General features: G+C 39.0%; 1 protein-coding gene across 1 annotated transcript; it reads right to left on the bottom strand.

Moving 5' to 3' along the window:
• Positions 1–292: 292 nt before the first annotated feature.
• On the bottom strand, positions 293–1,222 carry LOC131914182 (olfactory receptor 8B4-like). Its single transcript, XM_059266773.1, has one exon. It carries the CDS (start codon positions 1,217–1,219, stop codon positions 293–295), a length of 927 nt encoding a protein of 308 aa, XP_059122756.1. The 5' UTR covers positions 1,220–1,222.
• Positions 1,223–14,456: the final 13,234 nt, after the last annotated feature.

Raw genomic sequence — 14,456 nt, 5'->3', positions numbered from 1 at the left:
TGTTCCTGGACCTCATACACCCTGTGCCCTTCCTTCCAGCTAGAAATTTTCTTCCTGGGCAAATCAAAGAAAAAAATAGAAAGTACATCAGGCTAATTCTCTCTTGGGCCTAATATTGTATCCAATAAATTATAACATGTAGTAGATGCAAAGTTACGGCAAAGAGATACCAAGTGGTATAATCCTCAAAAAGGCATCCAATTTTTTAAAGTAAAAAGAAAGCCTTATTTGTGGAAAATAGTACTTGAGTATGCTTACTAGGATTTAATTGCCAATGATACTACCAGACCCATCAGAAGAGCACTCTCTTCAAGGTTTTATCTAGGGCAAGTTTAACATCTTTATTCCTCAAACTATAGATCAGTGGGTTCAGCATGGGAACCACATTGGTATAAAATACTGAAGCAAATCTTCCCTCTTCCATTGACCCAGGGATAGAATTTGTTAAATAGGTAAACGCCCCTGACCCAAAAAACAGAGCAACAGCAACTACATGGGAGCCACATGTGCCAAAGGCTTTGGATCTGCCCTCAGCAGAAGGAATCCTAAGAATGTTGGAGAGAATCAAAGCATAAGAGATAAAGATGCTGATACTAGATACAGTGATGACCACCCCAACAACAATAAAAAACACAAGCTCATTGGCATAAGTGCTGGTGCAGGAGAGCTGTAGAAGGGGGAGAACTTCACAGAGATAGTGGTGGATTGTGTTGGAATCGCAGAAATTAAGTCTCAGCATGCTTCCAGTGTGGGCCATGGCCCCAGCAAACCCTATCACATATGAACCAAGTATCAGCACAACACAGACCTTAGGAGACATGGTAACCGTGTAGAGCAGAGGGTTGCAGATGGCCACATAGCGATCATAGGCCATTGACACCAACACATAGCACTCAGAATTGACAAAGAAACAAAAGAAAAACAGTTGAATCATGCATCCCACATAGGAGATAATATTTTCTGAGACAAAATCATTCAACATTTTTGGGGTGAACACGCAGGAATAACAGAAATCTATAAAGGACAAGTTGAAGAGGAAAAAGTACATTGGGGTGTGAAGACTAGAATTCAACCCAATTAAGATGATCAAGCCCAAATTGCCTACCACAGTGAGCACATAGATAACCAAGAACAAAAGAAAGAGGAGCGGCTGGAGAGCTGGTTGGTCAGAAAATCCCACAAGGATAAACTGAGTCACAGAGTTGTTTCTCAGAGTCATTCTCTTCTGACACGTTGCCTGGGGAAGTGGAATAAAACACACAGAAGATGACAGGCATAGGCATGCACAATGGAAGAAAGCTCTAGAAGATAAGTCAATGTGTGTACAACATGCCTTCTTTTCTTTGGCCTCTCCTTCGTCATCTACACTTCTCTTAATCTTAAGCCATTAATAGAGTGACTGAAAGAAGTTCATTTCCCCTGGGCTAATTAAAAATTCAAGCTGTTCTGTTTTCATGGGCAACAAGGATTCTGTTCTTGCTTAATAGATGAAGAAGCAGAAAACTTCAGCTGACTACCTGTGGACTCTCAAAAAAGATAACTCAAGACCCAAGAGTACAATCCAGGTCTGCCGCCTTAGGCTTTGTTAAATGTAGACCTAAAGAACCTATGCTCTGCATCTCTCTTCTCTCTCTCTCTCTCTCTCTCTCTCTCTCTCTCTCTCTCTCTCTCTCTCTCTCTCTCTCTCTCTCTCCTCTCCCATGTACAAAGTTCCTGCCTACAGAGAAAACCAAGCCCATGGTCTTCCCTACTGCCTCTGTACATACTGCCTTCCACCTTCAAGCCCCTTTACTCACCTTGCCTCAGAGTCAGTGCCAAGTGCAACAGAGTGATCAATGCTTTCTAGAGCCCTTGTGGATATGTTTAGAACAAAACCATCAGGAAAGACAGAATTTAGAACTTTCCTTTCTTTCTCCTCGGTTCTTCTCAGTGCAGAGCTTTATGCGAGAGCTTTTTCCACTATCCAGAATCTCACAGCCATGAATTTTCGCTCTTTCTATTCTCCTGATGCTTAGAAATTGAGCTTTTCTGACCCTTGTTCTCTGAAGTGCTCAAGGAATGGACCACAGTTCACCTGGATTGTCCCAGTTGGTCTCCATCAACTTCAAGAAAACAAGTGACCCTTTTTACAAGGACCAAAAGCTGGCGTAGTGCAGGAAGTTGTACAGCTTGGTGTTCTTGGGGACCTGACTAGACAGATTCCCCTGGGAATTGCTCTAAACTCAGTCTCCATGGGGATGAAACTACTGCCTTTGTTTACAGGCTATGTTATGTATTTATGGATCATCTTGGGGAGCTGAAATTCTACCCAGACTTCCCCTGTACTCTAGGGATGTTATATCATTATTTGTTAAGTCTGGGGGCTCATTTTCCTCTCCTTCATTCTTGGAGCCTAAAATTGTCTTTAAGGAAAAATGACACCAAACTTATTTTCTACCATTTTCTGTTTCTTCTGGGGGCTTTGAAAGGAAAACAAAGAGAACAATTCATACAAAATGTTCCTAGGTCCATGAATTTCTTAGAGCTGTGAAACAACACCACAAATGGCACCTATGCTACCACAAAAAGCCCCACACAGACCTTGAGCATATGTGAGGAGATTTCAATATCACAGCACACATGAGGGAAGCACTCGTACATGTATGGGATAGGAGGTACTTCAGGCTTTTATCCTACTCTTATTTAGAGGATAAGGCTGCCTGTCACACTCCCAAACGTGAACATCTGCATTTGTAAGTTTCCACTAAAGCTACCTACAATCATCCCAGCTTTCCTGAGGTGGCCCCAAAAGACACCCCTTAACCTTGTATAGTTATTAATAGCATGTCCTTTCACTCCTAAATATACTTCATTGTGGAGTACAGATCTTATGTTTGCCCTACTAAAAAGAACACAAGCAAGTATTCAGGCCCCCTGACCCTGTGGTCTTGCAGATTGACTAAGTTTTGTCTACTTTTTGTCAACCCTCTGTCTGCCGCCTTTATCCTTCAAAGCCCTCCTTAACTGAGCTTACCCTTCATGTACATTTATTATCACTTTGCCTTCAAACGTAGGAAGGACTTAAACTACAAGCTGCTTCTGATTTACTGAAGCCAGGAACTTTAAGTAGGAAACTAGAAACCCAAGCTACCTACCTAAAATAGATTAGGAAAGAGAACTAGCTAAGTGTAGAGAAATTACATTGGAACCTAGAACAAGAGAATAAATTGATTGGCATTGTTTAACTGCAAAAAGAACACTTTCCACTGCTAGGTGCATGCTCGGGAAGTATGTAGGTTGACCTCAACCATGCTAAATTAATGTTCATAGCAGGATTACACGTATCAGGCAAAAAATGAAAGCAACCTACATGTCAACCAACTATAGAATGGATAATAAATAGCGGGATTTTTAACAAAATAAGGTTCCATTTAGACATGAAAATTCATGATATCAAGCTATCATGGAACAAAGAAAACAAGCATAGAAGGGCACATGCCTATGGCTCCATGGGACTGTGCTTTAAATATGAAATGTCGTCCTGGGCTCAAGCACTGGATGCTTGGTTCCCAGATGGCTGCAGTATTGGAGGAGGTTGTAGAACCTTTAGGATATGAAACATAGCCAGAGGAAGAAGGACACTAGAGTTGTGACTTTAAAGACCACACCTGGGCATTAGGCCCTTCCTTGCTCTGTGTTTCCTTCTACCATGAGGTGGGTGGCTTCCTCCTCCACACATCCCACCTTCAAGATTTCCTGCAAAATAATTGGCTCAGAAAAATGTAAGTTAAAATGTATCTTCTCTCTGTAAAACCATTTCTACCAAATATTTGGTCACAGCAGGAATAAAACTAACAGATATACAAACATATTTTAAAAACAAAAAAAAATAATATGTGATCTTAAGTCAAGCAGCTGTTTCTCCTCACTGGGAAGTTGGAGGCTAATGACTGGAAAGAGAAACAAAAGATGGGCTGCTGGCCGTGTTCTATTTCTGACATGACTACTGTTTAACTGCATCTAGTTAGCAAAACACTCATCAAGTTACAGATATATGTTAGACTTAAATTACATGTTTAAAGAGTAAGTGGAGAACAAAAAATAAATCACCCTACCGAATTAGTTTAAGCATAAAGTTTCTAAACATCTTGTGCCATAATTCTCTCATTTGGAAATTGGGTGTTTGCTGGCCTGACAACTCATTATAGTAGAACATGCAAGAAAAATAACACTGTTTTTATTTCTCATCCATTATATGTCTCTTAAAATAAAATCCTGTTGTATTTTTCTCACCTAAAAGAAGGAAAGCTATAGAAAAGATAATTAATGCATTTGGAGCAATTACCAAGCTCCAAGCATTATGCTGGATGTTTTCTAATATAATACTGTGTTTATAACAACTATGAAATGTATATGCATGTGGCAGATTGTATTTTCCAAAGATGGCCATACCAACACACACACACACACACACACACACACACACACACACACACACACACACACACACACAGAGAGAGAGAGAGAGAGAGAGAGAGAGAGAGAGAGAAAGAGAGAAAGCTTGCATCCCACTTGCTTTTGATGTAACAGGACTGACATTTTTCCAGTGATGGGATGGGATTTTGACTCTACACACGATCTGGGGCTTCCTGAATCAAAAGATCAAGGTAGAATTGATGCCACATCACATCCATCAAGAGATCATAGAAAGATACTCATATTACATCTATTTTTCTGCTGACAACCTTCAGCTTCTCAGTACAGTATGTTCAGAGCACTCTGACCTTGTTTCAAAATACACTTCAAGGCAAAAAGTTTATGAATATTTTCCCAGTGTTGAGAGGAAACAGACACCCTTTGGGATATGCATGAAAAGAAGTAGATATCTTGGGTGGGGGGAGATGCCAGAGAGTGGCCAGGAGAGTAACTAATACGGGTCTGAGTTACTTGGTCTGGTCAGATCTTGCTCACTATCCAGAAAGCCTCCTTTCAGTTCTATATTTGAATGATGTTTTTGAGGTTTGTTTTTTATGAAGAAAATGAGAGTTTCTTTTTAGTGAATGTACTTTCTTACCCACTGCTTTCTCCTACTTTTCCCTGTCCATCAGTTTAAAAGTCACTTTGTTCATCACTAAACAAATATTTATCAAGACAGGCTATTTTTGCAATATTAAAATGCAATATATTCAAAAGGATTCCTTTTCATTTTAAAAAAGTACAAATTTTAGTGAAATATATGTTATCTATTTTTTTTCTAGAGGATCTTGTAGAAACTAAGTAAAAAACTCTACAAGAGTAAAGAGGGAAAAATAGAAAGCACTAATGTAGAGGAACAAGCACTAGAACAGGGAACCTGTGGATTCCTGGTGGCCTGTGAGTTTGGATTTAATGAGTTTCCTATGTGGGAGATGAGAGACGAAACCTGGCACATAATGTTAGCCCCCAAGGATGAATTGTATGTCTAAATTAAAAAAAGAAAAAAAATCTCACAAAGGGAAAGGGCCAAAAATGCCTGAACTTGGTCTTAAGTAGATAGAAAATTTACTTTCTTTCTTTTTTTTTTTTTTTTTTTTTTTTTTTTTGCCGGTCATGTTCCATGGTCCCTATATGGATCTCAGCTAGGTCCTCTGCATATGTGTATGGTTGTGTAGCTTGGTGTTCTTGTGGGACTCCCAACAGTGTGAATGGGGATGTCTCTGATTCTTTTGCCTGCACTCGGGACCCTTTTCCTCCTACTGGTTGCCTCATCCACCCTTAACATGAGGGTTTGTGCCTAGTCTTATTGTAACTTGTTATACCATGTTTAGTTGATATTCCTGGGAGACCTGCTCTGATTTTAGAAGGGAAACAGAGAGAATGAATGGATCTGGGGAAGAGGGAAGGTGGGGGCAGGGACTAGGAGGAGTGGGGGTAGGGGAGGCTGTGGTCAGGATGTAATGTATGAGAGAAGAATAAAAAATAATTATAAAATAAAAAATACATAGAAAATTGGACCAAATATTTCTTAAAAATCTATAATCACCTCCATGTTTGAGGTAAAAAAAATCAATATTACATATATAATACAAAAAATCACATAAGGAGAAGGTAATTTAAACACAAATGCCAAAACAAGTCCCCAAATAAACATCTGGGTATCGTGATCTCATTGTGTGAATCATTAAACCAACACAAAACAAGACAACATAAATGAGAATCATATGAATGACAAACACAAAAAGCATACCTTATAGTGTTTGCTACTTGTAGAATAATTAAGCATGTCAGGGTAGCATACTAAATAAGTGAATTGAATGTGTTTAAACAAAGACAAATTAAAGGTTTAATGAAGGAGCCATCAAAATGCTAAAAAAAAAATCAATGTGAAAAGTATGGTCACTGAAATTGGGGGCCCTGATTTATGGAGAAATCAAATCACTGAAATAGGGACCCCTATAAATACATTAAACAACATAGTAGAAAAAATAAATAGAAAATAAATTTAGTCCGCTAGAGAGTAGATAGGAGGATATTACCTGGAAGTAAGTATCAGCTGAGGGTAGGGGAGACCATGAATTAAAGATACAATGTAACAAATCAAGAAATATGAAGGCCAACAAAGAATAAGTCAGCTGAGCCAGCCTTCTGCTTTCATGGTTTCCATGTTAGCAGATTTAGAGAAAAATAAGTCCCATCTATACTGAACTTACCCAAACTTGTTTCTTTTTATAATTCCCTAAACAACCATTTTTAACAACTTGCATTGCATTGTTATTATATTAGGTATTAAAAATAATCTACTAATAATATAAATATATGTCAATTGTATTAAAATAGCACGTCATTTTACATACATAAGAAATTTAAAATTGGCTGATCTGAACATCTCTTCTAGCCCTAGACCCCCAAGTATACTGAGAGACAATTACGTACACAGAACACTTAACTCAATTTAGACCCAATTCTCTGCTCTAAAAATGAGGCAGTGATCAAAATAGACGCAGCTCCTATGGCTCAGACATGTAATCCAGATGGAAAAACCTAGAACTAAACAAAACCTACACATAACTGATTAGAAATACAATTAGTGTGCAGGGAGGGATTATGGACTCCTGCGTGAAACTATGTAAGCAGAACCCTAGTGAGTCTTGAAGGTCTGAAAGGACCTCTCAAAGAACCTGAAATAGAGTTGAAAAAATGAAAAGTAAGTGGAAATGAGACTCATTATATTTTGTGACAACCCAACCTCTGAATTCCTTCCATGTGTGAGAAATCTGCCCTCATGTGAGCCTTTATTAGCTCCAGACTTCAAATCCTTCTCTGACAACTCTTAGAAACAACAAGCAGAAACTGTTTACATTTCCTTCTGGCAAAGATGAAGGAAAAACAAATATCTCCATTAAAAACACAGGCAGAGTGCTGGCAGCACCAGCAGGAGCAACCAGTGCAGTCTAACCAGACAGTTCTTCAGTGTGATTTGGCCACAGTTCCACCACCTGGCTTTCCCGTTACGCCCGACTCCAACAGCTGGTTCACCAGCCTGTTCTAAGAATCTGTGACCTACCCCACTTCTTAGCAATAAGCATTCTTTTTCCTAAGTTAACCATAATCAACTTCTGCTTTACAAAGTTAAATCCTTGGCTTACATATAAAAACAAACCTCCAAAACATCATTCAAATATAGAATGAAAGGTTTTCTAGACAGTGAGCAAGATCTGGTGGACCAAATAACCAGACCTGCACTGCTATTCACTTTGTTCATTTGTTTTTTTCCTCCTAATATCTACTCCCTTTTATGCACGTCCCAAAAGGATGTTATCTCTCAACACTGGGAAAATAACCACGAAGTTTTTTGCTTTCTAGAGTATTTTGACTAAGAGCTAGAGGTAATGGGTGGCTACAAGGAAACCGTGATTTCTGAACACAGTGAGGCAGCTGCACAGGTGAATTCACAGCTGTTTTGACAACAAGCATAAGGCCTGAGCAAGATCAAACCACACAAAACATCAGCATGGAAAGAGGAGGTGGTCATGAAGTCCTAGCTAAGGAGCTATTGGCAACTGATAGCTACTGGGGGAGAGAGGTGGTCCTTGGTAGGTTTACCTTGCTGTAGTGGAAGAATACATGAGCAGCCAAACAATGGAACTTAAGTAGCTTAAGAAAAAAGGGAAGATACAAAGTTGAGTGGGTAGGAAAGCAAGTAGATCTGGGAGGAGTTTGGGGAGGGGACAAAAATGATCAAAATATATTGTATGAAACTCTCAAAGAATGAATAAAAATGAAAAACTTATACTACTAAGTGTAATGAACATAAATTGCTTTACTGGCTAAAGACATATGCATACATTTAAATGTCTGCCAGCTTTTTAAATGAAATGTCACCTACATAAAAAACAAAATGAAATTTAAGATGGTTGCTTAATATCTAAGCACTCAATAATTAATGTGATTAGTAATTAAATGATTAGTATGCATAAATTATTTGGGGTTCTGATACTGTCCTGTTTTGTGTGTATTATAGAGTCAGTTTTATAGGCTTTGAGTGCAATAACTATGATAGTTTTTATATATCTTTTTAAAAATCAATACATAGCAAGGAATTTGACATAACATTTTTAACATCACTACGTAGAACAGCTTTTTACACTCATTTTTCAAAAAAAAATTTCTTGTTAAATTTGGGAAATCTGACCAAGAGCCCATCCCTGGAGAGTTCATAGGCTTCAGGCATTAACTTACTACTATGGTTTTGCTAAATGAACCAGATTCAAACTGTCCTCTAAATATGTATCTGTATCCATGGATTATTAGAGCAGCTCTCAGAGATCATGAGAGAAGATTCTTAGTGCAATGGACAGTGGTTAAAGCAGAAACTCACTATTGGTCAACATGCATAATAAGCATGGTATGGTCAACCACAAATGGGATATCTATATTAAATCCCTCCCCCAAAAGGCTTAGAGACCATCTCTGCAGAGGAGCAGAAAGATTGTTAGAGCCAGAGATCTGAGACAGAGATCTGGGATGACCTGGGTGCAACAGTGTCTCCTGGACATGACAGGACCAGTTCAATCATGACCTCACTGCAGCTGTAGCTGGCTGCACAAGATCTGTATAAGATCAAGCCATTCTACACTACTCAGCAGAGAAAAACAATGACATCATGAGGTTTGCAGGCAAATGGATGTATCTAGAAAAAAATCATCCTGAGTGAGGTAATCCAGACTCAGAAAGACAAACATGGTATGTACTCACTCACAGGAGGATACTAGATGTGGAACAAGGATGACTGGACTACTACTCACATCACCAGGGAGGCTACCTGGAAAACAGGACCCCAAGAAAGACACGGGGATCGCCCAATGACAGAGAAATGGAAGAAATCTACATGAACAGCCTGGACATGAGTGGGGGTAATGAAGGGCGAGGGTCGAGGGAAAGAGAGCTTGGGAGAGTGGGAGATCCCAGCTTGATCAATAACAGAGAGGGAGAAACAGGAATAGGAGACCATGGTAAATGAAGACCACATGAGAATAGGAAGAAGCAAAGTGCTAGAGAGGCCCACAGAAATCCACAAAGATACCCCTACAACAATCTGCTGGCAATGGTCGAGAGACAGCCCGAACTGACCTACTCCGGTGATAGGATGGCCAAACACCCTAATTGTCGTGCTAGAAACCTCATCCAATGACTGAGGGAACTGGATGCAGAGATCCATGGCTAGGCTCCGGGTGGAGCTCTGGGAGCCCAATTGGCGAGAAAGAGGAGGGTTTATATGAGTGAGAATTGTTGAGACCAAGGTTGGATAAAGCACAGAGACAAATAGCCAAACGAACGGAAACACATGAACTATGAACCAATGGTTGAGGGGCCCCCAACTGGATCAGGCCCTCTGAATGGGTGAGACAGTTGATTGGCCTGATCTGTTTGGGAGGCATCCAGGCAGTGGGACCGGGTCCTGTGCTCATTGCATGAGTTGGCTGTTTGAAACCTGGGGCCTATGCAGGGTCGCTTGGCTCAGCCTGGGAGGAGGGGACTGGACCTGCCTGGACTGAGTCTACCAGGTTGATCTCAGTCCTCGGGGGAGGCTTTGCCCTGGAGGAGGTGGGAATGAGGAGTGGGCTGGGGGGAAGGTGAGGGGGCGGGAGGGGGGAGAACAAGGGAATCCGTGGCTAATATGTAGAACTAAGTTATATTGCAAAATAAAATTAAATTAAATTAAAAAAAAGATCAAGCCATTCCAGCATGCAGAGGGGAGTGGCTTCATCAGCCTCCACCCCTAACTGCTGATGGCTTTTGACAGTTGGTGGCTTCTGGGGGAGGGAGCGTCAGTTTCTCTAAGGGTATGGCCCCTGGTAGGTTGACTGTGCTGACGTTGATGGCCTCACACTCTTGTGTATAGGGCCAGCACAAATTGGACTCCATAGGTTTTTGGTTTTTGTTTTTTGTCTTAAGAATGAGAAGACAGAATGTTGGGAGGAGATGGCAAAGTAAGGAATAAATCTAAGAGGAGTTTGGATGAGGAATGAGGTGATTATGACCAAAACATACTGTGTGCATGTATGAGATCCTTGAGTAATTAATTAAGTATCATATTTTTTAAAATGTGTAAAGTAGTTTTACTCAAAAAAAGTCACTGCAGGCTTTTATAGAAGATGTATCTTTGAGTTAATAGCATGTTGTTTGTGCTAATTCTGTTCAGAAACAGTCTCTAATTGTCATGCTGTTACTATGGAAATGCACACTCTGCTTTATCATATAGTTTGAGAAATATATACTATTAGTTTTGAATAACAAATAGATTGTAAGCTGGGAAATCAGGGGGATATTCTGAGCACAAGAAACCACAAAGAGAAGTGAAGAGGGTCATAAAGTGAAAAAGTCCAATGCTGCATATTTAGAAAATGCCAAATGATGTTGAAAATTAAGTCATGTTATACATGACAAGGAGATTTTGGTGTTGTTAGAGTGTATTAAGGCTATAAATACACTGTTCTCTCCTCCCTCTATACGTCCATAATCAGTTAAGAAAGTATCTAGCCGGGCGTTGGTGGCGCACGCATTTAATCCCAGCACTCGGGAGGCAGAGCCGGGCGGATCTCTGTGAGTTTGAGGCCAGCCTGGGCTACCAAGTGAGTTCCAGGAGAGGCGCAAAGCTGCACAGAGAAACCCTGTCTCGTAAAACCAAAAAAAAAAAAAAAAAAAAAAAAAAAAAAAAGTATCTACAAGAGTCAAAACGAAAACAAAAGCCTTGTGGAGGATAAAGTGAATTAGAAGTTATAGCTTGGATATATACCACTTATATGACCTTATAATTCCTTCATTGTACATTACACCATGGACGAAATTTTTGAATCCAATTCCAAGTCCAAACTAAGCTGGAAAACAGTTTATCTTCTGTCCAAAGAACACGGGATTGCAAATGGTTGAGTAAGTCAATGTCCTAAGAACCTGCCATTCCTAAATAGAAAGTAGGGAGCTATTACCCAGAGGAAGGGGATGGACCACACTGAGGCACAAATTCATTCTCCCATCTTCTCATAAGTTCTATCAATATGTCTTCTCCCCTAGAGTGCAATGAAGAGAAATTAGGCATAAATAAAATGTTGCTTCCATATACATTTGGTAGGACACAGGGCTCCTCTCCATCTAGAGTACATAAAGAGTAGCCTATGTGAGGCCAGAATGGGATCAGAGAGGTTGTATTTGATTGTAATCAGTGGCAAACAAAACAAAACAAAATCAAAAGGGGGATTATTTAACATCAAAGGTAGATAACAATTCCATAGTTAATTTAGTAATAGTTAAATGGCTAGTGTGTGTTATGAAAGAAAGTTAATCTAACCAGATGTGTCCTGGGACTTTGAGAGATGCCACTGGAGAAGAACTAGGAGGTGGAATGGATGTACAGACTTTGACACCTACAAATAAATCAAAGGAAAAGCTCATCTTAGTATTTACAAGAGGAATTTCGGACATCAGAGGAACATGTGTCTATTTAAAAGCCCTTTGATGAGAAGGAAACAATACAGTCTTTCTCTGTAGCAATCAGAAGGTTTTGGCTCCCTACTGCCAATTATAGCATTAAATACAATACAGTTAGGTAGTTATTAAAAACCATGATTTAATACGTAATTAATTGTACTGAGACCTGTTTACATGTTTACAGAAGGAAATTATAAAAATGATACTTAATATTATAATATTTTATATATGCATATATAGATTTTTGCAAATAGGTCCTGTTATGAAGAGAGAGAAAGAGGGGTGGAATATTCTGAAAGAGCATACACTAAAATGCCATGCATGGTAATATATTTAAGTGATAAGATCATGGAGTTCTTTTTTTTTCAAAGATTTGCTTATCTCTATGTACTTATCTCACACATTTCTACCATATGAGCATTACTTCTGCAAATTTGAAACAAAAATGCTTTTTAAAAATTAAATTAAGAATAAAACACTGCATAATTTCAGTATTTTAAGGTATCACTGGGGATTTGTTCAACTTCCATTTAACACCTTCTGTATCTGCAGACACCAACTTCCCTGAATATGTTCACTCACCTGGCTGGAATTGAGAATATAGCCTTAAATAAACAACTTGTGAATATGTAACTGTGGTATCCATAAAACAGTAGTTCATCAGTCTTCATATATATATATATATATATATATATATATATTTTTTTTTTTTTTTAACTAATTCTATTAGCCTAGTGCCTCCTAAAAAGGGGGGAAATTGTTTTGTCCTTTTTTGACATCTGTTTTTTGGCAAATCGTTTCCAGGTGAGCGTAATTTCAGGGTCTTACTCAGCTCAAAACAACAGGAACTTGGACTTTGTACAGGTGGATAAATATGCACTGCATGTTCTATTTCTTACACACCCAGATTGAGCCTTCTGGAAGGCAGCTAGTGTGAAGAATGTGGGCTCTAGAGTTACACAACTCAAACGCAGCAGTTCTTCATTCTGCCATTTATTATCGTGCAATTTAGGCAGGTCCCTTCACTTCATTAAGTTTTGCTTGCCTCTTCTACAAAACAGGGAAAATTGTCGCATACAATTGTATAAAAAAATTAAATAGAAATTTGTATATAAAATTGACAGGACACAGTAAAGCCTCAGAAACATAATAGGGATTGAAAACTATGAGGGCTTAAATTGGAATTTCCTGTCCACATATTGACTTTCAAATCCAAATAGTGATAGTCTGGAATGTTTCCTTTTAAAGGGAGCTGTTATTGCAAAATGGAAAAGAAGGAAGGGAGCAAATGGAACAAGTGGTTACATCTTGAAGAAAACCAAACCAAATTCCATTTACAACCAAACTGGGTGGCTTTTTCCTCTCACACTTGGTTCATTTCTTTCTTTCATGTGGCCCCACAGTGCTTTAATAGAAAGCTGCGGAAGTTGTCATGTGATTTGGTGAAAAGGGGACCACAAATGACACACGTGGGTGCTGTGGGATGTTCTGTTTGCTGTGAATGTATTGCTCTGATTGGTTGATAAATAAACTGCTCATTGGCCGGTAGCCAGGCAGGAAGTATAGGCAGGACTAGCAGAGGAGAGAATTCTGGGAAGTGGAAGGCTGAGTCAGGAGATGCTGCCAGCCACCACCATGAGAAGCATGATGTAAAGTATCAGTAAGCCACAAGCCACATGGCAAGGTATAGATGTATAGAAATGGGTTAATTTAAGATATAAGAACTAGATAGCAAGAAGCCTGAGCCATTAGACCAAACAGTTTAAATAGTATAAGCGTCTGTGTGTTTGTTTGGGTCTGAGTCGCTGCAGGTGCAAGCAGGACTGTAACTCCAGCTACACATGGGTCATCAACTTTGAGGGTCATCAGACAACCAGCTCAAGCCCCATGTGCTCAGGGAGACAAATATCTAAATGTTTGTTTTTAAACACGAATATTTTCCCACTGACCACTTGATTGCAGATTCACACTAAATACGACACACCCCACCTCACATTCATGCCTTAGATTTAAACAGTCTTTAAACACGGGCAATTTTGAACAAGATAGGTCTAAAATACATGATTTCCCAGAAAGAAATAAAGTCCCAAAATTCTGATGAAGATATATTAAAAGGACATAGAAATCAGTCGCACAAAACCTCCTTTCATCCAAGTCGTTGCAAGTTGATTATTAAAGTAAGTGCTGACAATAAGGAATCATAATCCATTAGACAAAATTAGACAAAAATCAAAATCCATTAGCACGCTTTCATAATGATACACATGATAGGTGACTAAAAAGGATCTTTGTAGAAGAATTCCAACTGAGAAAGTTGTACAGAGTTTTAAAGTTCTCCATTTCTTAAACATAAAAAAAAAAAATAGACTCGGGTAATAATCATCAAAGTATACTAAAATTCTGTGTGAGAGTATGAAAGTTAGCAACATATTTTATACAGTCTCAAAATAGCTCATTACAACTACTGTCAGTTTTAAATGCCAAAGGAGTAACATCCCCAATAAAATCACTAA

The sequence above is a fragment of the Peromyscus eremicus genome, chromosome 7 (genome assembly GCF_949786415.1).
Source record: "Peromyscus eremicus chromosome 7, PerEre_H2_v1, whole genome shotgun sequence".
NCBI lineage: Eukaryota > Metazoa > Chordata > Mammalia > Rodentia > Cricetidae > Peromyscus > Peromyscus eremicus.
Note: the sequence above shows the minus strand (reverse complement) of the source record. Positions and strands in the feature narration are given on the sequence as shown.

Bases quoted from the DNA above. Each gene is read 5' to 3' on its own strand.
- LOC131914182 (XM_059266773.1), bottom strand. From the start codon at position 1,219: ATGACTCTGAGAAACAACTCTGTGACTCAGTTTATCCTTGTGGGATTT.